Here is a 23,850-nt window from a genome sequence, read left to right on the forward strand (position 1 = left end):
TGTCCTGCAGCCCTGCCTCAGTCGGCTTTGTCTTTCCTTATGGTTTGACCTCTGTGAGATGACTAACAGATATGTCTCTCTTGCTTCATAGTTGGATGACTTACCTGAAAACTCACCCATCAATATAGTTCAGACTCCAATTCCCATTACCACGTCAGTTCCCAAACGAGCCAAGAGTCAAAAGAAGAAAGCACTAGCTGCAGCCCTTGCCACAGCACAAGAATACTCAGAAATAAGTATGGAGCAAAAAAAATTGCAGGTATGTAGTCATTTTATTCACAGTTGTGATTGTTTGCTGGGCTTGGTGGGATGGACAGGATGTCAAATGTAATTACAATTTCTCAAACTTTCCTAATCAGAAGAAATGAATCATTTCTTATTTGCCTTTTAGGAAGCTTTATCAAAAGCAGCTGGAAAAAAGAATAAAACCCCTGTACAGCTAGATTTAGGGGACATGCTAGCTGCTCTGGAGAAGCAACAGCAAGCAATGAAAGCACGCCAGATCACCAACACCAGACCACTGGCGTACCCAGGTGATTCCTTAGTGTAGGGTATAGCTGTGTAATCTTTCTCTTTCTCCCTCTCTACTCTGCGCTTGATTAGTCTCTCTCTCTGGTACTAGGAATGTGGGTGTGCACACCTAGCATGCTTTCAGGAGTCTGTCTTCTTCCGTCATGGCTTCTGAGGATCAGTTGAACTCAGGTCATCAGGCTTGTAGTACAGACACTTATCGTCTTCCCTGGCCCCATTTTTTGTTTTGTTTTTTTCTTCAAAGGATAAAATAAAAAAAAAAAAATCACAGGGTAATTTGGCTCTGTTAACTATGAAAGTATCCAATTAGATGACAAATTTTGATATATGTAATATATCATTTAATATATGTAAATGAGACACTGATCTGGCTTGCCACTGAAACTGTTCCTCTTGTAACCAACCTTGTCAGTTTTAGAGACTATTTGATCTCCCTCCTTTCCCTTTAGAGGGATAGGGATAGCAAAAACAAGGGAAGGGCATGAATTAAAAGGACTAATGGTGAGAAGCAGAATTTTCTGTCTGTTCTGTTCCCAGATTGTCCAGTTCCAGGAATGTTGCTGAATAGGTAAAAAGATAGGAATGTGGCTGTATCTGTGTGCAAGATGCTAACGTGTAGCTGCTCACTCATGTAGTGGAGACCTGTGCTTTGAGTGACTCTTGGTAGAGGTGACACTGGATGCATAGAGTTGCATGCTACTGAGCTGTGAGGAGTGGCGGTCACCTCCTCCTGGATACAGCAGAGGAAGTGGCCTTTCAGCTCACAGCTTGGGTTCTAGTCAAACTGCTGAGCTTGGCCTCCTGCTCTTTGATGTGTTTCTTTAGGCAGATATTTATCTTCCTGTACTTCAATTCCCTACATTAAAACAGAGCAGTGATGATTCCTACTTCAAGGTTGTTTGGGGAATAAATGAGCTAATAGATATATAGTACTTAGAAAACCTGTGTTATAATCGCTCAGTGAACTAATGAACATTATTACAAAGAAGAGGTTATTAACCTGTGATTGTTGGAATTTTTGTTGTTGCTATTTCTATTTTTGTTTTTTAAAATAAGGCTGCCTTAGTTTCCCAAATGCTGGAACTACTGATGTGAGCCACCATACCTAGCCATTTGTCATTTTAACTATTTATTTTTCTTTAGTTACTGAGAACTAAAGCTTGTCTAAGCAAAGGCCTTGTGCTTGGCTAGACAAACACTACCATTGAACTGAATCTCTAATCACCATATTTTTTTCCATGTATTTTTTTCAATGCTGGGGCTTGAACTGAAGGTCTTATGCATACCAGGCAAGTGTTCTTCCACTGACCTAAATCTCCATCTCTACAACTTTGGTTGATTTAATACATGTTAAGAGCTGGAGAGATGGCTCAGTGGTTAAGAACATTGACTGCTCTTCCAGAGGTCCTGAGTTCAGTTCTCAGCAACCACATGGTGGCTCAGAAACATCTATAGCGGGATCTGATGCCCCTTACTGGCATAAAGGTATACATGCAGGTAGAGCAGTCATATACATAAAATAAATAAATAAATATTTTAAAAATGTTGTTAAACAACTCTGAGTATCTGTGCTTAGGATGCGCTGTCTGGAGCTGTTGGGGTTATGGAGATGGTGAGGATAGGCCCACTCAAGAAGCTCATAGCTGACTCTGAGTATCTGTGCTTAGGATGCGCTGTCTGGAGCTGTTGGGGTTATGGAGATGGTGAGGATAGGCCCACTCAAGAAGCTCATAGCTGACTCTGAGTATCTGTGCTTAGGATGCGCTGTCTGGAGCTGTTGGGGTTATGGAGATGGTGAGGATAGGCCCACTCAAGAAGCTCATAGCTGACTCAGGCGGCACTTGTTCTTGCTGCAGAGGACCTGGGTTTAGTTCCCAGCACTCAAGTGGCAACTCATAACCATTCATAACTGTAGATCCAGGGGATATAATGCGCTCTGACATAGACACCTAGCATCCACATGGTACACATCCATCTCTCCAGGCAAAGCATTTGTATACATAAGATAAATCTCCTTTTAAAAATTTATAGTCCTGTGGGAGAGGAGACACACATGAATAACTGATCAACTAAAGTACCTCAGGAGAGATGCAGCGAGTTCTGTGAGCCTGTATATGGGAGGGATAGATGGCATAGATGAAGAGAAATACTGGTTAACAAGTGACTTCATGGACGGTGAGGTTTGAATTGGGCTTTGGAGAATGGATAGGATTTGTAGCAGATAGAAACGAGACTCCTTTCAATCACCAATCTTTATTTGAGAGTATTGGATACAAAGAAAGCTGTTGGGAAATTCAAGAAAAGAATGAGATTATGGGAGTGAAAAATTTGTAAGGAATTGATAGAGCAAGGAATAGCAGAATTTAGAGACAGGCAAAAGACAGCTCCAGGGCATTGCAGAGATGGCTTCATCATTCATCAGTAAAGTGTGTGTCGTGTGAGCATGAGGCTGCATTTGGATCTATGGTACCATCTAAAGCCAGGCATGGGCGGCAGTGCCTGTAGTCCCGGTGCTAGAGGCAGAGCCCGCAGATCCCAGAAGCTTAATATCTAGCTAGTGTAGCTGAACTGGTGAGCTGCAGGTTCCCTGGGAGACCATGTCTTAAAATCTCGGGGCAAGAGTGATTGGGAACACATAGCACCAACATCTGATCTTCACGTGTGGGCATGCACACATGTGCAGGGCACTCTTACCTACACAACACCCTACCTGTGCTCTCTGGCTTAGTGAAGAGGGCTGCAAGGGTACCGCAGTGACATGAGGAGAGTTGACAGTGGCTTTGGACTTGAAATGCTAGCAGTCGAGGCCCTGAAGACCCCGTTTGTCATGTGTTTATGCATGTGTAGTTCAGATTAGAAGTCAGTGCATTTAAGGTGAGGGGAAAGCCCGTGGAGTGACTGGATTTCAGGGACAGAAGGAAGAAGAGCCACACACATAAACATGAGTGAATGGTGTCCCAGGAAAAATTTTTGAAGATTGGAAAACTGTATTTGGCAACTACAAATGGTTCTGTTGGATCCTTGGGGGAGGGGCATTGAGGCAGGTTTTTTCTGTATAGTCCTGACTGTCCTGGAACATGCTCTGTAGACCAGGCTGGCCTCTTAACTCAGATCTGCCTTCTTCTGCCTTCTGAGTGCTGGGATTAAAGGTGTGCACCACCACTGTCTGGCTTCTATTGGGTCTTGACAGTAGTACTTAAAATACAGTGAATACGGCCAAAATCAGATGCTAGTAGTTTGGAAAAAAATGATACCAGAATGATGCTGAGACATCTAACTGGTAGAGGTTGGGCAGTAAGAGTGCCTTAGGCTGAAAGCAAGCCAGTTGAGGAGCCAGGTTTGCCTCCCACCCCCTCTTTTCTTTTAGATAGAAGGGGGTGGATCAGAGAACACTGCTTGGGGGTGGAGGAAATGAGTGTGAAAAGGATCAGCACAAGGCACTAGAGGAACTAAGGTGACGTGGCCGAGTTTGTTAGTGGGCCTTGGACAGGTGTAAGGATATCTGCCCCCTCCTTTTGGATGTTTTTTGTAACTTGAGCAACGTCTTCTCAAGAAAGTGACAGGAACATTCTGCTAGAGTGAAGGGGTTGAGATTGGAGGCTTAGAAACGTTGAAAGATCAGGGTTAAAGACTGAGGGTGTGAGCAGGGGGTAGCAGGTGCTGAGTAGCACTGAGAGTGGGTGGGAGAATTTCCTTCCTGACTCTCAGCTAAACGATAGACAGACTGCAGGAGTACGTAAGGATGAGTAGCCAAGTCTGTAGGAGTGAGCACACCAAAGGTGGGCCAGTCTAACTGGGAGCAGCTGCAGAGAATGTGCACGCTTGGTTGCTGAAGTGGAGTTGAACTAACAGTTCAGGCTTACTCAGGACCTCTCGGTCAGCTGACTGCACTGACTTACTTCCTCATCTTAGGGAGGTTGAAGACTCGGGAAGAAGGTGTGTCTGAGGGACTCTGCGAGCCTGATACTATGATGTCTTTTTTGTCCTGGGGAGAGAATGCTTGTGTTTTTTGAAGATTTAATACTAGATGTATGGATGTGGCTGCAGTAGTGAAGCTAATGTGTTCTTGTTTGTTTGCAGTCGCCACCGCAGCTGCTTTTCACACGAAAGACTCTGCCACCAGAAAGCCTTTAACCAAAAGTCAGCCCTGTTTGACGTCCTCTAATTCTCTGGACATTACTTCCTCTAAAGCAAAGAAAGGAAAAGAGAAGGAAATTGCAAAGCTAAAACGACCCACAGCACTCAAAAAGGTAACCCCCCAATCTAGAGATGTCTCTTTTATAGGATAATTAAGGGTTTACTTTTTATTTCTTTGCAAAATTAGTTGTGTTTTAGGAAGCAGATATTGTAATATATTCCTACACACGGCTGTGTGTGACTGGTCAATTCAAACCAGCACTGAATGGCAGTCGTCTTGTGTAAGAAGGTCCTACACAGTGAAGGTTTCCATAAGGGTTAGAAAATAAGCAGCCAAAATTTCATATCCCAAAACACTAAATCCTTAGAAATTAGAAGCTCAGGTATGTCCTCCCTTTGCGTTTTTTCCTCTTAGGTGTATGTGTGTGGGCATGCATATGTTGGCATGCCTGTGTGGAGGCCTGCATGTAGAAGTCTAAGGTTCATGACCGAGTTTTCTCAACTGTTCTTGGCCCTGTTCTTCCCTGTTCTTTGAGGAATGGTATCTCAGTTGAACCCACAGCTCACTGATATGGTGAGTTTGGCCAGCCAGCTAGCTTCAGGAACCATATCTCAGCCTCCTGGGCCCTGATTCTTGGGTGATCTGCCACACCCACCCGGCATTTTTGTGTGTTCTGGAGATCCGAACTTCACTTGTAAGCGTGTGCAGCAAGCAGTTTAACCATTGAACCATCTCCACAGCCATGCCCCCCTTTCTCCTTCTCATCTCTTTTCAGTGCTGGAGGTCTGACCTGAGACCTAATGTATCTGAGACAAGCACTCTGCCTCCACCTTGCTAGCCCTACACCTCACAGCCTCGGTTTTTGCTCTGTATGTAGTAGAGCAGCTTTAGGCCACATTTTTACCTCCATCTTCCTTAGCTATAAATTGGTGATAGTGTCTGCTTTGGTCTAGTAGGGTCAGAGTGGGGCAATTCATTCCTGAATGGTTGAAAACTAGAGTGTAAATCACATGAATTGTATGAGTTGGTTTCTAAACTTACAGTTAGTCACTGTTTGGGAAATCCTCCTTGGTTACCTAGGGTTTCAAGATTGAGGCAGTATGGGGTGTTTGTTTTCTCCCAGCATCCTGTTTCCCTTTATTTGGAACTGGAAGCAGGTGAAGTGTGTCTGGCTGTGCACTCTTAGCACACTCTCCCTGTATTCTCTGTACAGCATCCCTTTCCATTTGCAGTTTCTAAAGTAACAGTCACATTTGTGCAGGTCAGATAATGCAGCCAACTTAAGCCCTCATGGCCGTGCCATTGAAATAGTTCACACCTAGTTGAGGAGTGAGCAGTAATTGAGGAACTGTGCAATGGCTTTCAGGTTATTCTGAAAGAAAGAGAGGAGAAGAAGGGACGTCTGACTGTGGAACACAGCGTTTTGGGAGCCGAGGAGCCAACAGAAGCACATTTGGACCTCACCAGTGACTTGCCTCAGGAGACGGTCTCCCAGGAAGGTGAGGACACCTCTCTCTGTCCTAACTGTCTGCAGTGTTGCCACTGAGAGGAAAGCCTCACTGGCTGAACACTCTATTTTATGTACGTTGACTTACACGGTATCTTTTGAAGGCGGATGGCTGAGAGGGTGGACGGGTGTTACATAGCAGGTCTTTAACACTTTGGAGGCTGGAGCCATCATTTGTAGTAACATCTCAAACATTAGGATCTTCCGAGTGCCTGGGACTCCTGAGATTGCATAAGAGTTCTTGTTCATCATCTTTTACATAGGGAACACTATTTGCCAGTTGTTTTCTCTTTAGGAATGTTTTTCAGATTATTTTTTATTGATTCCTTTCTTGATTTGAGGGAATTAATATATAAGGTACAAGGAGTAGAGAACTACAAAGCAGAGAAAGATTCTATTCATGCCCAGCACATTCCAGCGGAGAGGTTCTATCTGGTACATTAAGTAGCCACACAGAGTTTTGCAGCAAGGTCAATCTGATGTGTGCAGAAATCAAGCAGGAGTTTTTCACTGCTTTTCGAAAAGTGAGTTTATTCCCAAGCATTATTTATCTAGAATGTGTTTGGTTGCGGTTTCCCTTTATTCTCAGTATGATTCCCCTAGATTTATGTGTGCCCATTCACCCATTCATCCCTCTGATTTTGACTAACTACCAAATGTGTTCACTAAGTAGTGGAGGTAAGAGGCTGAAAAACAGAATGCTCAGAGGCTCATTGTCAGGGGCTAATAATCCAATAAACAGATACGATTAATGTGTAACTTTGTTAATTATTAAACTGAATATACAAATTCACAGAGTTTAACTGTTGAAGAGAAGCAGTAACTTAGGAAGAAGCAGCAGAGTTGATAGTTTGCATCTAAAAAGTGTGGCTGCCTAAGCACAGAAGCAAAGGCCAGATAAGCAGGTGGGGAAAAGGAGACTCAGGAGAGGCATCAGAATGGTGAACAGGTGTGGGTGTAGAGATCAGGAGGGTGAGCAGGTGTGGGTGTAGAGATCAGGAGGGTGAGCAGGTGTGGGTGTAGAGATCAGGAGGGTGAGCAGGTGTGGGTGTAGAGATCAGGAGGGTGAGCAGGTGTGGGTGTAGAGTCAGGAGGGTAAGCAGGTGTGGGTGTAGAGAGTCAGGGGAGGGAGAGCAGGTGTGGGTGTAGAGATCAGGAGGGTGAGCAGGTGTGGGTGTAGAGATCAGGAGGGTGAGCAGGTGTGGGTGTAGAGATCAGGAGGGTGAGCAGGTGTGGGTGTAGAGTCAGGAGGGTGAGCAGGTGTGGGTGTAGAGAGTCAGGGGAGGGTGAGCAGGTGTGGGTGTAGAGATCAGGAGGGTGAGCAGGTGTGGGTGTAGAGATCAGGAGGGTGAGCAGGTGTGGGTGTAGAGATCAGGAGGGTGAGCAGGTGTGGGTGTAGAGATCAAGAGGGTGAGCAGGTGTGGGTGTAGAGAGTCAGGAGACATGGAGTGACATAGGATTGTCCTTGCCACTACCACATAGAATTTGAAAGAAAGATTTAAGAAATAGATGGTGAGATAGAGATGTGTAGAAACACTGTGCAGAAAGGTACAGATCTCTGGGTATATGTGTTTTAGAAAATTTGCTTCCCCATCTCCTCTGTGGAAACTTCTAAGCTATGCTTGTTTTTTTTTTTTGTTTTTTTTTTTTTTAGTATGAAGGTTTTACATACTTTATTCTGTTAGTTTGTAGGAAATAATAATTTGTGATAGGAAAATACCTAACTTACTAGCTTCCAGAGAATTAGGCTATGTTCTGAGAAAATTCTGCCATCTAAATTGTCTGTGTCCACCTGGAGCTTCTTAGCATTTGAATTTGTCAGGTTCTTCCCTTTCACCTTGCATCTCCACAGATACTGGACTGAGCATGCCCAGTGATGCTTCACTGTCTCCAGCAAGTCAGAACTCTCCGTACTGTATGACACCTGTGTCGCAAGGCTCTCCTGCCAGTTCCGGCATAGGCAGCCCAATGGCTTCCTCAACTATAACCAAAATTCACAGCAAGAGATTTCGAGAGTAAGTCCCCGCCCTCCCCACTATTGAGGTCAAACAGTTGAAGAATCTTGGTTTTTCTGAATTCATATTCTTGTTACCTGGTAAGTGGAGCAAGGTGGAATGCAGAGGCTGCTGCTCTTGTTTAACAGGGTTTGGGTCTGTTAAAGCAGTTCTGCTGTCGGTATCCATGGTGTGGGATTTCATAGTAATGTTTTCTTTTTTTTGGGGGGGGGAGGGTTGAGACAGGGTTTCTCTGTGGCTTTGGAACCTGTCCTGGAACTGGCTTTGTAGACCAGGCTGGCCTCGAACTCACAGAGATCCATCTGCCTCTGTCTCCCGAGTGCTGGGATTAAAGGCGTGCACCACCATCACCTGGAAGTAATGTTTTCTTTATCACATATGGTGTTTCTATCCCAGAATTCTGTCCTCTTACGTCAGATGTATATTGTGTATATGTGTGTTATATATATGTGCATGTAGAATATAATGTACCATGGGTTTTGCCCCTGCAGATGCTTTGGGTTTTTTGTTTTTTTGGTTATGTTTTGTTTATTTTTTGCATATAACACAGGTCCTTTAAAAAGCTCGCTAATCAGTTAATAACATATAATAGGGTTCTTTGTTCAAGACTGAATCTGTCACGTAAAGCCATGCCATTTTGTTCTTGTTTGTTGTTCATTTTGTTGTGCTAGAGGTTGAATTCAGGGCCTCTTGCTTCCTGGTCAAGTGTTTGACCACAGAGCAACACAGTTGACTCCAGTACTTGCTTTTAAGCAAATATGTCTAGGTTTAAGAATTAGGATAATTAGGGAATCACTAAGCTAACTGCTGGGACATATTTTAGTATTTGTGCGGATGAAGTGGTTTTACTTTAAAATTGCCATAGGAAGGAACCCTAGAGTGAGAGTCAGTGTGGTCCAGCAGCCACTGCTCTGTTCTGCCTCCTCCTCAGCTCTAGTGTTGGAGCAGAAGCCTCTCTTCAGGCTCTGAGCAGCTAATTATATGTCAGACAGCAGGTGTGGAGCAGATGAAACACATGGAAAATAAATTACATATGTTTGAAACGAACAGCTTGAAACAGGAAGAAGAAAGAAGTTGGATGTTGAATTCTTTGAGTATATTTCCATCTTCCGAAATTCTGTCATACTTGCTTAGACATTTTGATGCAAAATGTGAAATTCCCTGGACATGTTTTCACATGTCTACATGTATGATGTAGACTGCAGCCTCTGTGGACGTGAGATAAGATGTAGGACATCGGATGGTCTACACGTAAACTTGGATGACTTTCTCACCCTGGGGTTAAGTGCACAGTGACCACACACTGATTTTCTGATAGAGCTGACATTTTAAATGACCTCTGTTTGATTCTCTTCTAGATGTAAAAGCCTTTACCATAAGGCCTCGGTTTACCTATTGAGTCCATCATCTGTAGTCATAGGCTTTCGGAACATCTAACCAAACTTATTTTTGTGACTGGAAATGCTTCCATGGCTGAGACTTGCCCAGGATCAGAGGACGAAGGGTTTTGGGTTTCTTGGCATGTTTTCTAACATGTTCTCTGTTAGCAAAAGAAAGCAGTTTGAATAGATGGACTGTGAGGTCAGTGGGCTATGCAGTGACTGTCCACAGCCTTGAGTTTCTTTAGCACATAGAGGGGAGGGTTTCCTTACATAGGTATCACTGTGTTTTGTGCTCATTCCTGCCCTCTCCACCTGCTGCCCTCTCCCCAGTGCCTGCCGTATGCTGCTTCACTTTCTTGTCCCAAGCAGTCCTCTGCTCACATCACTTATCGTCGCGGGGTGTGGTGGCACACATCTTTCGTTCCAGCACTCAGGAGGCAGAGGCAGGTGGATCTCTGTGAGTTTGAGGACAGCCAGGGCTACATAGTTGACCTGTTTTAAAAAACAAAAACAAATGTTGCATTACTTTCTGTTTTCCTCCCTTCTGTAAGATTTCTTCTGCTCTCTTTGATCATTTTCTACTTCATGCTTGTACTCAGGTGTACGCATATGCACATAAATCTAAATTCTACATGAAAGAAAGCATGCAATATTTCCTTGAGTCTTTGTTACTTTACTTAGCATAATGATTGCTAGTTCCATCTGTTTTCTTGCAAATGTCTTGATTTTATTTTTCTTGGCAGCTGACTAAAATTCCGGTATATATTAATAAATTTCTATCAATCTCATTTAACCATTTATGTTGAAAAGCATTTAGGCTGGTTCCATTTCTTAATTATTGTGGATAGTATGGTGATAAGCATGGGTATACATTGATCTCTTTGCTCTGGTAACTTGGAATTCCGGTGTATCCCCAGGAGTGGTATAGCTGAGCCTGTGGTGGTTCTGATTTCCGCAGTGCACCAGTTTCTACCACCAGCAGTGTCAGGCTCTCCTCCCTGCGGGGATGAATGGTAACTGAGAGCTTCAGAGATGTTACGTCACCTCTAGTGCTTTTATGTCACAGTGACCTCTTAGCAAACCAGCATTCAGTTTATACCTTTAGAAATTGAATAATTAGGAGTGCAGTAGTATTTCCATGTGGCAGCCTGTCCTGGACTACAAGCTACTTTGTGTAAATTCAAAAGATAATCACTATTGCTGTTTTTCTGATTGACATGTTGTAGAGACTGAGGACTTTTTATAAACATGCCGTGTTGGATGTCAAAGATATTTTCCTGATGTAAATCTGTAATTACAGGAAAATAAATTAGGGTGGAATTACCTGGATCTTTGCTTCCTTTCCAGATATTGTAATCAGGTTCTCTCTAAAGAAATTGATGAATGTGTGACTCTCCTTCTGCAAGAACTTGTCAGTTTCCAGGAGCGCATCTACCAGAAGGACCCCGTGAGAGCCAAAGCCAGGCGGCGGCTGGTCATGGGGCTGAGGGAGGTCACGAAGCACATGAAGCTGAACAAGATCAAGTGTGTCATCATTTCCCCGAACTGTGAGAAGATCCAGTCAAAGGGTGTGTGCATTCGCTTCAGAAGTAGTTGCCATTTGTTCATTACCATTGCAGGGAATTTGAGCAAACCTTGCCGCCGAGAGCCACATCTTTCTCTATAGTATAGTCATAGAATAAATGTTGAGCATGAGAAAACGAAATCTTCCAATACCTAAAATTAACTAGGTGTAATTAAGACAGGATTGTAAAGGGAATCTTTAGGTGTTAACATCTCTGTTAAGCCCACCAAGTGTCTCCTTCCTGTGGTCAGACTAGACCTAGTCAAGGTACAGTACTCTGCGTCTGTATATTCTTCTCTTGAAGCCAAGCAGTGGCAGCGCACACCTTTAAGCCTAGTACTGGGGAGGCAGAGGCAGGTAGATCTCTGTGAGTTCAAGGCCAGCTTGGTCTACAAAGCGAGTTCCAGGACAGCTAGAGCTATACAGAAAAACCCTGTCTCAAAAGTTAAATTAATTAATCAAATAAAATAAAAACACTCTTAAAAAAAAAAAGGTAAAGATCTCAGCTTCTGCTTATGGTGATTTGTCTCCCAGAAACCAGTGGTTACATTGGTGTCTTATGGTTTTTATTGCTGTAATAACATATCATGGGCTGAGGAAAGGGTCTAGTTCATCATTCAGGGAAGTTAGTATAGGAGCTCGGGGCAGCAAGCTAGAGACAGCTGCCGATGCAGACACCATGAGGGAGTGCTGCTTACTGCCCCCCATGGTTTCCTTAGCCTTTCTTTCTTTCCTCCCCACGCCCACACCCTGAGACAGGGTGTCTCTGTAGCTTTGGAGCCTGTCCTGGAACTAGCTCTGTAGACCAGGCTGGCCTCGAACTCACAGAGATCCACCTGCCTCTGCTTCCTGAGTGCTGGAACACCCAGCTAGCCTTGCTTTCTTATATAACCCAGGACCACCAGCACAAGGGTGTCCTTGGGGTATCCCATCCACAATGCTCTGAGCCCTCCCACATGAATCACTAATTAATAAAGTGCACCATTGGCTTACCCATAGGCCAGTGTGGTGGAGGCTCATGGCGGGTTGACACAAAACTATCCAGTATTCATAGAAAGGCTCTTGGTAAGCTAGCACAGGAGCACATCACATGGTGCGCAGCCTTGTGTGACCAGAAAAAACACCTGCGCCGCCATGTTCTTCTGTCTCCCTAAATACGATCACGTGTTACTGGGCTTAGAGACTGTGAAGGAAAGACGAAGCTACTGTTAACATTTAGTTTCTTCAAAAATGTTTGTTGCATTGAAACTGGATTCCTGCTATGCTATTAGATAGAGAAACTAAAGTACTGTGTTTGAAGGAATTTGGGGTTTTATTTTGGAGAAAGACAAACATGTAAGGGGGGGTAGAGAGAGAGAGAGAGACAGACAGACAGACAGACAGACAGACAGTGTCTATTGTGTGTTACAGTTCAAGGAAGACCTTCCTTTGCAGCAGGATTCTGTTTTTAGCGTGGTTAGCTCCAGCATGAAGGTGACTGAATGGACGCCTCTCCCCGTGTTGATTTCCTTAGGTGGCCTAGATGAGGCCCTCTACAATGTCATAGCCATGGCCCGGGAACAGGAGATTCCTTTTGTATTTGCCCTTGGAAGGAAAGCTTTGGGACGCTGTGTGAACAAGTTGGTTCCTGTTAGTGTCGTGGGAATCTTCAACTATTTTGGTGCTGAGGTAAGAAATTAGAGGAGACAGGCCCAGGGAGGTGACTTAGTAAATGCCCTTCAGTCTGATCCCTGGAACCCACCTCAAGCTAGGCAAGGTGGTGTATGCATGCTTGTACTCAAGCACTGGGGAGCCGGAGACAAGCGCATCTCTGCAGTCCAGTGAGAGGTCCTGTCTGATAAACAAGGTAAGGCCCCTAAGGAGCAGCACCTGCCATTGGCCTGTAGTGTATCTGCACACACCTGCTCACCCCTCACACACTTCCTGTAGTGCATCCGCATACACCTGCTCACCCCCCCACCTACCCCCCACACACACTTTAGAGGCCTATTCTCTTTCTCCTTCCTGTTAACACATTCCAGGAGTGAGTCATCCAAAGGAATGGACCAGACTTCCTTCTTCAGTATTTTCTTTTCTTCCCTTATATCCTTTAGTTTCTGACTGTTTCTGTCTGTCCTGCTTATAATACCTATTTCAATCTCAAAATCATAAAGCTTCATGCCTGTTCTCTTTTTACTGGTTTCATTCAAATGTGTGGTTTGTTAGACACTACAAATAAAATTTGTCATTATTAGTGGTCCATGAAGGGACCGCTTTTAACCATTCTTCTTCCTCTGTAAAAGCAGTGTGTGTGTTTGACAGCTAGGTGCAGCATTGCCGCCTTAGCAGTCAGCACAGCTAGCAGCAGCATTCACTGTTGCTGGTGCTCTGAGCAGCATATGGCAGTAATGGCAGTGACCCAGTGAGAGTAAAGAAAGCCTCTTATACTTTCCACACTGTCTTAGTTCTATATATAAACTTCAACATATATCAAGCCATGTTGAAATTCTCTGATGATATATGTGTATTGTCTTACTAACCAAGACATTAAAACATTTGCCAGGAGTACCAGGCAGGTAGTGGTGCACACCTTTAATCCCAGTGCTTGGGAGGCAGAGGCAATGGAGCTACAGAGTGAAAAAAAGCGCCACCCCTTCCCCAGAGCAGAGTCTTTGAATGATGCCGGGAAGCTCTAGGCTTTGTCTCCGCTGTTGAAGTGCAGCTTTGGTGCTCGTCAATATGGCCATTTTATTGACCATGAGGTTGCCCCATTTCCACTCCATTTCACTTCAGTTATTTCATTCATACTAATTTTTCTTCTATTGATGGAGGAAGTTTAGGTTAATCTATTTCCAGGCCCTGTATTCTGTTTTTATAGTTTGCCGTTGGTCTAATAATCATGCTTGCCTATTGTGTTATATTTTAACTATTGTCAAGTCCTAACCTTATCTATACAAACCAACTTCTTTAGCCTCTTTTCAGTTCTTCCCACAATTGAGCATTGCAGAAAGGTTGTCTTTTTATTTTTGTTTTTTGGGAAAGAACTCACTATAGAGTTCTGGCAAGCCTGGAATTCGCAGAACTCTACCTGCCTCTGCCAGGATTAAGGTATCTGTCATCACGCCTAGCTAGAGGACTTTAGATTCCAATTTGGAAATTGCCATCTTTTTCTTTTTCTTTTTTTTTTTTTTTTTGGCGGAGGGGGGAGTCAAAACAGGGTTTCTCTGTAGTTTTAGAGCCTGTCCTGGAACTCTTGTAGACCAGGCTGGCTTCAAACTCACAGAGACCTGCCTGCCTCTGCCTCCCGAGTACTGGGATTTAAAGATTAAAGGTGTGCCACCACTGCCCCGGTGGAAACTGCTGTCTTCTATACTCCTGACCACCTCTCCACACATGCTCATTCCCTTACCTTCTAACCCAAGTAAGACTGCCACTGCCCCCAAACAGCCTGCGCTTCTCTGTGTCTCCCTTAACTGTTTCCCACGCTTAGCTAGTGAAAACTGCCTGTCCTTCCTTCTCAGAACTGTACCTGTTTTCAAGTTCTGTGCCAGATGATTCCTTGAATTCTTCAGTGAGGCCCACAGTGAGATTCAGTGCCTTCTTTAAAAGCTCCAGTGTTGTTAGTTTTGGTGGTGTTTGTTTTTAGAAATCTTGAGCCACTGTGCTCTTTTCCCTTTCAGTCATGCCCAAGTTTCCCTAAGAGAAGAGCTTATGCTCCGTTCTTACTCTCTGTAGTGCAGACTAAAGGAGGGGCTGTTTGTGGAAACTTAAATGTATTGCATTTAGGGGCTTGTGCTAGAATCAGTTGGCTCAGCCCTATGAGAATTAATAAGTCACCTCTGTTGCGTGCATTTTGTAAGGTTCTGTGATTTATGAACTGCCCAGAACTAAAAATGTAAAAAACTGTGGTTAGTCACAGAGGAATCTCTGTCTTTCTAGAGCCTATTTAATAGATTAGTGGAACTCACCGAGGAAGCCAGGAAGGCGTATAAAGACATGGTCGCAGCCACAGAGCAGGAGCAGGCAGAGGAAGCCTTGAAGAGCGTGAAGACAGTGCCTCACCACATGGGCCACTCTCGGAACCCCTCTGCAGCCAGTGCCATCTCCTTCTGCAGCGTGATTTCTGAACCTATTTCGGAAGTAAATGAAAAGGAATATGGTAAGGTGTCCCATAGCATTTTAAATGAAATAATTCAAGTGGTTAAAACCATCTATATTTAACGTTCCATTGTACTTGTTTGTTCTTATACTTTTTTTTCTTTTGAAGTCTGACCTTGAACTCACTGTGTGGGTAAGGAAGACCTTGAGCTTCAGACCCGCCCGTCTTTCTCGCTCAAGTGCTGAGATTCCTGGTGTGTGCTATCACACACAGTTTATTTGACACTGGGAGGCAAGCCCAGGACTCCATGCAAACTAAGCAAGGACTCCATCATCTGAGCCACATCTCCACCCTATTTATTCTTATTCTTGATTATCAAGTTTGGCTTAATAAAAGACACAGAATAAATGAAAAAAAAGTTAAAAAATATGGTTTAAACATTATTATTTAAAACACTATTTGGCTGGGCAAGGTAGCACACACCTCTAATCTCAGCTCTTGGGAGACAGAGACAGGACCAGCCTGGTGTATATAACAAGTTTCAGGACAACCAGGGCTATTGAGACTGCCCTTTAAGACCCTGGGATTCAATCACATTTTGTCTTAGTTGTTCCATTGCAATGAAGAGACACTGTGACCATGGCAGCTCATAAAGGGAAGCATTTAGGTGGGGCTTGCTTCAGATTCAGAGGTTTAGTCCATTATCATCATAGTGGGGAGCATGACGGCATGCAGGCGGGTGCTGGAGCAGTGGTTACAACCAGATCCGTAGGCAGAGAAAGAGAGACAGACAGACAGATAGACACACACACACACACACTGGGTCTGGTGTGTGCTTTTGAAACCTCAAAATCTTCCAACAGTTCTTCCAACAAGGCCTACCTCTCCTGAGGCTTCTAGCTGGGCAGTGGTGGCACATGCCTTTAATCTCAGCACTTGGGATGCCTTAGTTTTTATTTTTAACACTACTCAAGAAGTAATTAAATGCTGAACCTCTCTTTAGGAAAAAGAAAAGCCAATGAAAGGAAATGTAAATGTGACCTTAAGGCTTTTTTCATAATGAAATATATATGAAATAATAACTTATTTTTAATTTCTTAAAATTGTATTTATCATGTGTACATATTCATGATAGGAGTGGCACCGCGATGGGTGCTAGAGCGTGTTCTGTGGTGGTTGGAGTACAGTTTAGTGGAGTCACTTCTCCATGCTTCCCAGCCTTTAATAGCTGTTTTTAAGAATGTTACTTACTGCCCGGCAGAGGTGGTAGCAGGCACCTTTAATCCTAGCACTTGGGAGGCAAATGCAGGCAGATTGCTGTGAGTTTGAGGCCAGCCTGATCTACGGAGCAAATTTCAGGACAACCAGGGCTACACAGAGAAACCCTGTCTCAACCCCCACCTTCAAAATGTTATTTCCTGTGTGGCAGCCACGGGAGCACAGATATGGTGGGAGTGAAGAAGGATGGAGATCAAATAGAACAGTAAGTGCTTTTGAATGGCCATGTAAAGTGCGGAGGGTCCAGTCAGTGGACTCTCCTAGGAAAGTCAGGAAGGAGGCTCCCAGGAGTGGTCATCAGGACTTCCCCAGAGCATATGTGCTGAGACATAGCTTACCCTGGGACTGCTGGCACTGTGAGAGTTTAGTGATACTTGGGGTAGCTTGCACGGTCGGGGGCAGGATGCAGTGGGACCACAAAGACAGGTAGGTAAGGTCAGATCCTGAGTGGCTCAGAGGTGCTAGCTAAGGAGTGTGAATCTTGTCTTAGGACACCAAAAGCCAATGAGACAGAGCTAAAGGCAGTTTGCAAAACAAGCTAGGAATGTACCGCAAATGAATGGAGAGATTAAGACCTGAGTTAAGACAACAGTGACCACATTGTAGTTTTTGAGCTAGAAATGACACAAAGTAATGAGTTCCGTGGGATAGAGGTGTAGAATAAGGAAGAAAGATAGGGTAAGAGTTGTCAGCTGGTGTCTTGTGCTTTTATACTGTGAACGGTTGTGTTACTAATGAGACTGCACACATAGGCGGTAGACTGCATCCATAGGTACGAGGGAGTGAGTGGATCTGGCCTCTGCTGAAGCAGCTGGAGGGAAGAAAGGCTTCTTGTTTGTTTCCCCTTTCTGTATAAGCTGTGTCCTGACTGAAGTGTCCCAAATGCCGCCTGCATCAGTGTGGCTAATAAGTTAAATATAGGTTGTGTGTCGTTTTCTCTTTTCATTACAACATGATAGTAGTATTACTCCTATAAAACGTAATTACTGTAAAATAATTGGATATTTTTATTTAAAAATTAAGCCAACAGGAGTGTGAGACTGTGTTCACCCTAGAGTGCTAGTCTGTGAAGGTGGTTTGTTAACACTGTGTGAGCCAAATGAGGTGTGTTTGAAGTCAGATTTCCCCGACACTAGAAATGCATGGCTGGATTGGTTGTGTATAATGAGACATATGACCCAAATCACAGGTGATACGCTTTCCAAACCCTTGAGGTCAGAATTTTTGTTTTGCTAGATATCTTGGCTGTAATGCCTGTGAGTTTGGGGTCCTTGAAGTCAGCATAACTGTAGGGACACAAACCCCCAGAGACAGTGCACTGTTTTCATATGCAGGTTCTATGTGAGCACCAGTAGCTGTTAGCATGTGGCCTTCTACTTTCTGACACAGCGCTGCATTTTATCTCTTAGGTCTTCATTTGAATGCACATTGTTTTGAACATTTTTACATTTTTATAGCATTTAAACTCATTGTGGAACAAACTAAATGTTTCATTTTCTCACTTAGTTGCTGAGCCAGCAAATTTTTATATGTTATTCTTACCCCTTATTTTGGTGTTTCAAATAAGTTCCATGATTCTAAAACAGTGCTTTTCATTCTCGAAAATGTGTTCCTGCTTGTAGAAACTAATTGGAGAAGCATGGTGGAGACTTCAGATGGCTTGGAAACATCAGAGAACGAGAAAGAGCTTCCCTCTAAGCAGGGCCCTTCTGAAAAGCCTAGTAAACTCACACTCGACACAACCCTTGTGAGGAAGCAGCCGCTGCCAGCTGCAGGCAGCACTACCTCAGCACCAAGCCAGGGGAAGCCCCTAAGTGACAAGGACGAGCTGAAGCCGGACGACCTGGAGTGGGCCTCCCAGCAGAGCACCGAGACGGGCTCCCTGGATGGCAGTTGCCGAGATCTTTTGAATTCCTCCATCACCAGCACCACCAGCACTCTTGTACCTGGCATGCTTGAAGAAGAGGATGATGAAGAAGAGGAAGAGGAGGAAGATTATACTCATGAACCCATATCAGTAGAAGTGCAACTCAATAGTAGAATTGAGTCCTGGGTCTCAGAGACCCAGAGGACTATGGAAACCCTTCAGCTCGGCAAGGCCCTTCCTGGCTCCGAGGAAGACAATGCAGAACAAAGTGGAGAGGAATCAGCAGAAGCACCTGAGGGCCTGGAATCGGGGGTGGATGGTGAAACCTGGACCCCTGACCAGCAGCCGAAGCCCAGCATTTCCATGAACAAAGAGCACTCTGATTCCAATTCTGCTCCCCCAAATCTGTAACTCAGGAAGTGTCAGCTGTCTCCAGCCGTGTCTGGCTGCAGCCATGTCCCTGACGCTCCATCTCAGCGTTTTCCACTGTCCAGTTATTTACTGTGTTTTTAATTCCCAACAGACCTTTCATAGCTTCCACCTATTTTGTTACGATCTCTAGATTCTCTCCTAACTAGTGTCCAAGTCTCTTTCTGAGAATTGTGGAGACAGTTCAGACTTGTTTCAACTTACTTTATAATGAAAAAATAATGATTAAAGAAAGAAGACCAAATTCTACAGAAAAAAACAGCTAATGGCTGTTTAAGGTTTTTTTACAAACTAAAGATTGAGATTATAAGGACCAGTGTTTGCTGATTCCATCTCCTTCCGGGTAATTTTTGTCTGTTAGAGTTGTGGAAGCTGCTTATGAAAAGTGCTGGAGGTAGATCAGGGACTTAAAGTCAAAGGCAGCAAGGCTGCTCGGCGCTATGCATTAAAAATGGGTGCAGATTTTACTTGGTCCACAGTGCTTGTTTCCGAAGCTGCTGGTCATTGTAACCCACAGAAGTCGAGATAGGCTGAAACAGCCTGCAGGAGTTAGGCAAGCACTGGAGTGTTACCACGCTGGCCACCTTTGTAGAAAGGGATAGATGTTTGTAAGAGCAGACAGTCACCATGGTGCGACTTGCCAGGTTCTGTCTAATTCTTGCCTCTTACCTCAGGAATGCTCTTGCTCTTAGTATGTAAAGTCAGGCAGACGCTGACAGGTGAACAGTGTACAGGTTTGTATTAGCACAGCAAGTTCCTGTGAACATCCAGAAGCAAGGCTATCCTGCTGTGTTCTACTTCTTCCTTTTGCTTTAAGACCCTCATGTCTTGAGGCGTGGTTCTGTTTGCATATTCAAACAAATCCACTTTGTAAGTCATTTCATCTTTTTTTTAAATGCACCTTCCTCATGGCAAGAATCACAGTTACAGGAAGTCAGGGAAAGGCCTTTTGCACAGTTTGTGACTTGTTGATCAGGCTTGGAAGAAGCTGTAGAAGAAAAGAGAAGGTTATTCTAATATGCGGATTCTTCAGATGATTTATCATATGCAGATATATGCAGAAATTAATTTTATTCGTGGTTATCTATCTCTGTCCCTCTCTAGGAGTGTGTGTGGGGGGGGGGGAAGAATCTTAACTTAATGAGCTATTTTGTTTGTGTACAGCCATCACCTGAATTCCTTTGTCTTCCAAGTTTCTGTAAGATGGGAGAATCATACATCACCCGTCTTTTGTCTTCAACTCCTTTCTTTCAACCTCAGCTACCAGTACACAGACGGACATGAGCTTTCTCCATAGAGAGAAGCGGGCAGCAGCCAGGTGTATGCCCCTCCTCCTCTGCTTATACAGGGCAGGACTTTGTCTCCCAGAGGCAGAAGAGACAAGTTAAAGAAAGTCTTTGCTGAAATAATTGGGACCTGCTGTAAGAGTTCTGAGGCTTTATAATGCTGGCATTTAATGCTGGAGGGATGAAATTCTTGACTGATGGTGTAGTATTTGTAAATTGTGAAAGTTTAGGAGCATTGCTTTATTAAAAAAAAAAATGTCAGTCAACTTGATTAGTGTGCTAAAGGGGACAGTCTAAACTGCTGTCCGGTGTAGACTTTAGGCACTAATTATCTGATACTTCAGTTAGACGTAAGGAATGAAGCTGATACAGTGTGATGTACATGGGCGGATTCTTACTGTCTGCATATTTGGAAGCCTTAACATGTGTAGAGAAATGATAGAGGTTTGAATGACTGACAGTCTTGAAAGTAGATGTGAAAGCTGTTCCTGCTTTTCATGACGTTATTTCCTGTTGAGTGTCAGTGGTTCACATAGCTCTTGATCTGGAGGTAGTGGCTTTTCAGAGATTCCCTGTATTTGATTCTCTTCTGGACATGGATCATCATTTTAGAGTTTGACACTTGTACCAGAAGAGAAGTTGAGGAAGTCTTGACAATACCAGCAACTCCCTTCTGCTGCAGCTGTCAGAGTTCAGTGAGTGCCCTCTCAGAGGCAGTGGCTTTCCTGCCCCAAACCCAAGGGACCACAGACTTTACACAGGAAGCTGGTCACTGTAGAGGACAGCCCAGAGTTTATCAGAGGAAGTTCTGAGTACCCTTAAATACGTATCAGCGATCTCTTTATAATCTATTTCCTTTGGGTAAATTTGGGGATGTTCGTGTATATTGAGTTCCAGGCTTTAGAGGGGGTATGAGAAATAGGAAAATCTTATTTTTGGAAGTAGGTATTATTCACTCTTTGAGACTTAGAAATAAATCTAATGGTAAGAAGATGAGTTTATCAGCACAAGAAATAAAAACTGATTTTTTCCTTAGTGTGTAGATGTAGTTTTACTGGCAATAATTAGTGTTAGATTTCTATCAGTACATGAATTACAGTATAAATTACACTCCCCTGGTTTGACTCCCTCTTTGGTAGGCTTGTTTGTTGTGAAGATTACTTCTCAAAGACAGATGTTCATAATAGATTCATTTTTTTGGTTTTAATCTTTGTAAATGATGTAATATAATTTCTTTTGACTAAACATGGAAAAATAACATGTGTTATACATTGAAAAGTTTTTACAGGCTTTGACTGGGATCATTTTTGAAGAGACGGTATTTTATATGTTTCCAGTATTTGGAAAAGAATTAGTCAAAAGGAATTCAAATAATTTAAATATTGACAAATTAATATCCAAATAACATACTTGTGTGATTTTTTAATAACCTGGGGAAAATGGGATGTGGGAATTACAATGTGCAAAGAAAGAGCGATCTTTGCATTCATTTTTGACTCCTAACACAAAACTGCTAAATCGTAACACATTGTTACTTTAATATATGTATAAAGTATTACTGTTTGTAAAGCTGCTGTTTGCTTAAGAAATTATCATGTAAGTATTTTCTGTACATTGTGCCAACAGATTAGAACATTAATTTAATTTGCTGAAAGCTTATCTTTTTATTTAAATTTTTTCTGTGGAATATTTTATTTCAAACATCTTTTCTTCTTCCTTGTCCCTTCATTCTTTGTACACATCATAGATTCTGCAGAATCTAAAAACTGAACCCTGGTTAATGATAACATTTAAACTTCGTTGGCATATCACACCTTAAAAGTATTTGTATTGTTTTGTAATTTAATTTTTAAATATACCACCTGAATTTATAATTTAATGTCTTAATTGTAATGCTCTAATAAAAACTAGCAAAATTTAGTGGATTATACCAAAAGAGGACTTGTGTCTTTTCTTGTGAAGGATAAACATTATCCCCACATTCAGAGGTGAGGAACAGCTTTTTGTACTAAGCACTAGCAGGGTCTTCTCTACTAACAAAGTGGTTATTGAAATGCATTTTGATGTCAATCCAGCTCCTTGATCTCCTCTGTGCAGGTTGATTTTTGAGGATTTTGCCTCCCTTGTAGCATGGCTTTGCCAGGATTCTCGTGGAGTAATAGTCTCTGTGGAGGGGTCAACATGATCTGTGGCACTCGCCTGTCTTCTGAGCAGACTGCCTGGTCTTAGACTCCTGCAGATCCCTCAGGGCTCACAGCAGCCCTATCATGTTGGTACCAAGGCTGTGCTTTCCTTTCCAGGATAAACTAAAACTACAGCCAGTAAGTGGCAGGTCTGGAATTCAAATTCTAGCCACGGATTTACAGTTGTGGAATAATCATTTCGTACACTGTGAAGATACGTCTCTGCCGAGGTGCCTTTTGATTGGCTTAATAAAGAACTGAGTGGCCAATAGCCAGGCAGGAAGAGGTTAGGTGGCAGAAGAGGAGATGAATCTCGGCCCTAGGACAGACGCCAGGGGAGACGGAGGAAGCAGGACATGCAGGAGGAGAGGTTAAAGTCATGAGCCACAAGGCAGCACATAGACTAATAGAAATGGGTTAATTTAAGTTATAAGAGCTAGTTAGGAACAAGCCTAAGCTAAGGCTGAGCTTTCATAATAATAAGTCTCTATGTCATGATTTGGTTGCTGGTGGTTCAAGAAAGCCTGCTACACTTAATTGTGTCTTAGAGTGTCCAGGTATGCACAGCACTTCCGGGGCAGCATGGACTTTGAGCAGTGAACTCTGCCACACCTGCTGATCTCTGTCCCACGGAAATGTTGAGAAGCTGTAGAAGCTTGTCGCTTGGTTGTTCTTCAAATTGGCCAGAAGAAGGTATGTGTAGCCCCTGAAGACAGTTGAAAGCTGCCATGAAATGGGAAAGGGAGTTGTCTTAGGGTTTCTATTGCTGTGGAGAGACTCCATGACCATGACAGCTCTTATAAAGGGAAATATTTAATTGGGACTGACTTACAGTTTCAGAGGCTTAGTCCATTGTCATCGTTGTGGGTCTTGGCAGTGTGCAGGCAGACATGGTGCTGGAGAGTAGCTGAGAGTTCTTCATCTTGATATACAGAGAGCAGTTGTCACATGAAGCTGAGCTTGTGCAGGTAAGATCTCAAAGCCCACATTCACAGTGACACACATTCTCCATCAAGGCCACACCTCCTAATGGTGCTATTGCCTGTGGGCCAAGCGTTCACACTTGAGAGTCTATGGGGACCATACATACTCAAGTCACCACAGAAGTATGTTAAACAACAGGTTTTCTGCCATGTACTTAGCTCCTACTCTGGCATGCTATAACTTAGAAACCGCGTTGTTTTATTTTAAGAGGGCGTTTGGACCATCTGTCGAGTAATGTCCTTTGAGGTTTCTAAACCAGAGTAGTTCCACCCAAGAAAACAAATACCACCACAAAGAAAATCATATGACACATTTGGTTGATCTGTGTGTTTACACTATGCTGTAGTTCATTGGCTGTGTGATAGAATTCAGACTAAATAACACGTGACAGTTTCAGAATATTTTATTACTTAAAAACACCTCCAACGAGCTGTAATTGGAAAAATGAAACCTTACTATTGGTGGCCGGTAGCCAGTCAGTGTTGATTCTGATGTTTAGGTGCCTATGGCCATTTCTTCTACAGGGCAGAACCAACTACTCCATTGTAATTGTGGACCAGGCTCTAAAACAGCTTTAACCGTCTCTATCCAGTCTTTAGGGATAATTC

At 43.4% G+C, this 23,850-nt stretch overlaps 1 protein-coding gene across 2 annotated transcripts in view; it reads left to right on the forward strand.

The window, feature by feature from the left end:
- The window catches only part of Secisbp2l (SECIS binding protein 2 like), a 45,864-nt gene extending 23,863 nt beyond the window's left edge, over positions 1-22,001 (forward strand). For both annotated transcript variants that reach the window (XM_057780706.1, XM_057780707.1), the window contains exons 10-18: positions 92-259; positions 392-533; positions 4,612-4,781; positions 6,036-6,168; positions 8,029-8,191; positions 10,921-11,141; positions 12,651-12,805; positions 15,056-15,275; positions 18,116-22,001. In XM_057780706.1, the coding sequence (XP_057636689.1) occupies positions 92-259; positions 392-533; positions 4,612-4,781; positions 6,036-6,168; positions 8,029-8,191; positions 10,921-11,141; positions 12,651-12,805; positions 15,056-15,275; positions 18,116-18,771 (2,028 nt within the window). In that variant the 3' untranslated portion in view covers positions 18,772-22,001. The remainder of the gene's footprint in view (positions 1-91; positions 260-391; positions 534-4,611; positions 4,782-6,035; positions 6,169-8,028; positions 8,192-10,920; positions 11,142-12,650; positions 12,806-15,055; positions 15,276-18,115) is intronic.
- The last annotated feature ends 1,849 nt before the right edge of the window (positions 22,002-23,850 follow it).

Source organism: Chionomys nivalis, chromosome 9 (genome assembly GCF_950005125.1).
Source record: "Chionomys nivalis chromosome 9, mChiNiv1.1, whole genome shotgun sequence".
NCBI classification, from domain to species: Eukaryota; Metazoa; Chordata; class Mammalia; order Rodentia; family Cricetidae; genus Chionomys; species Chionomys nivalis.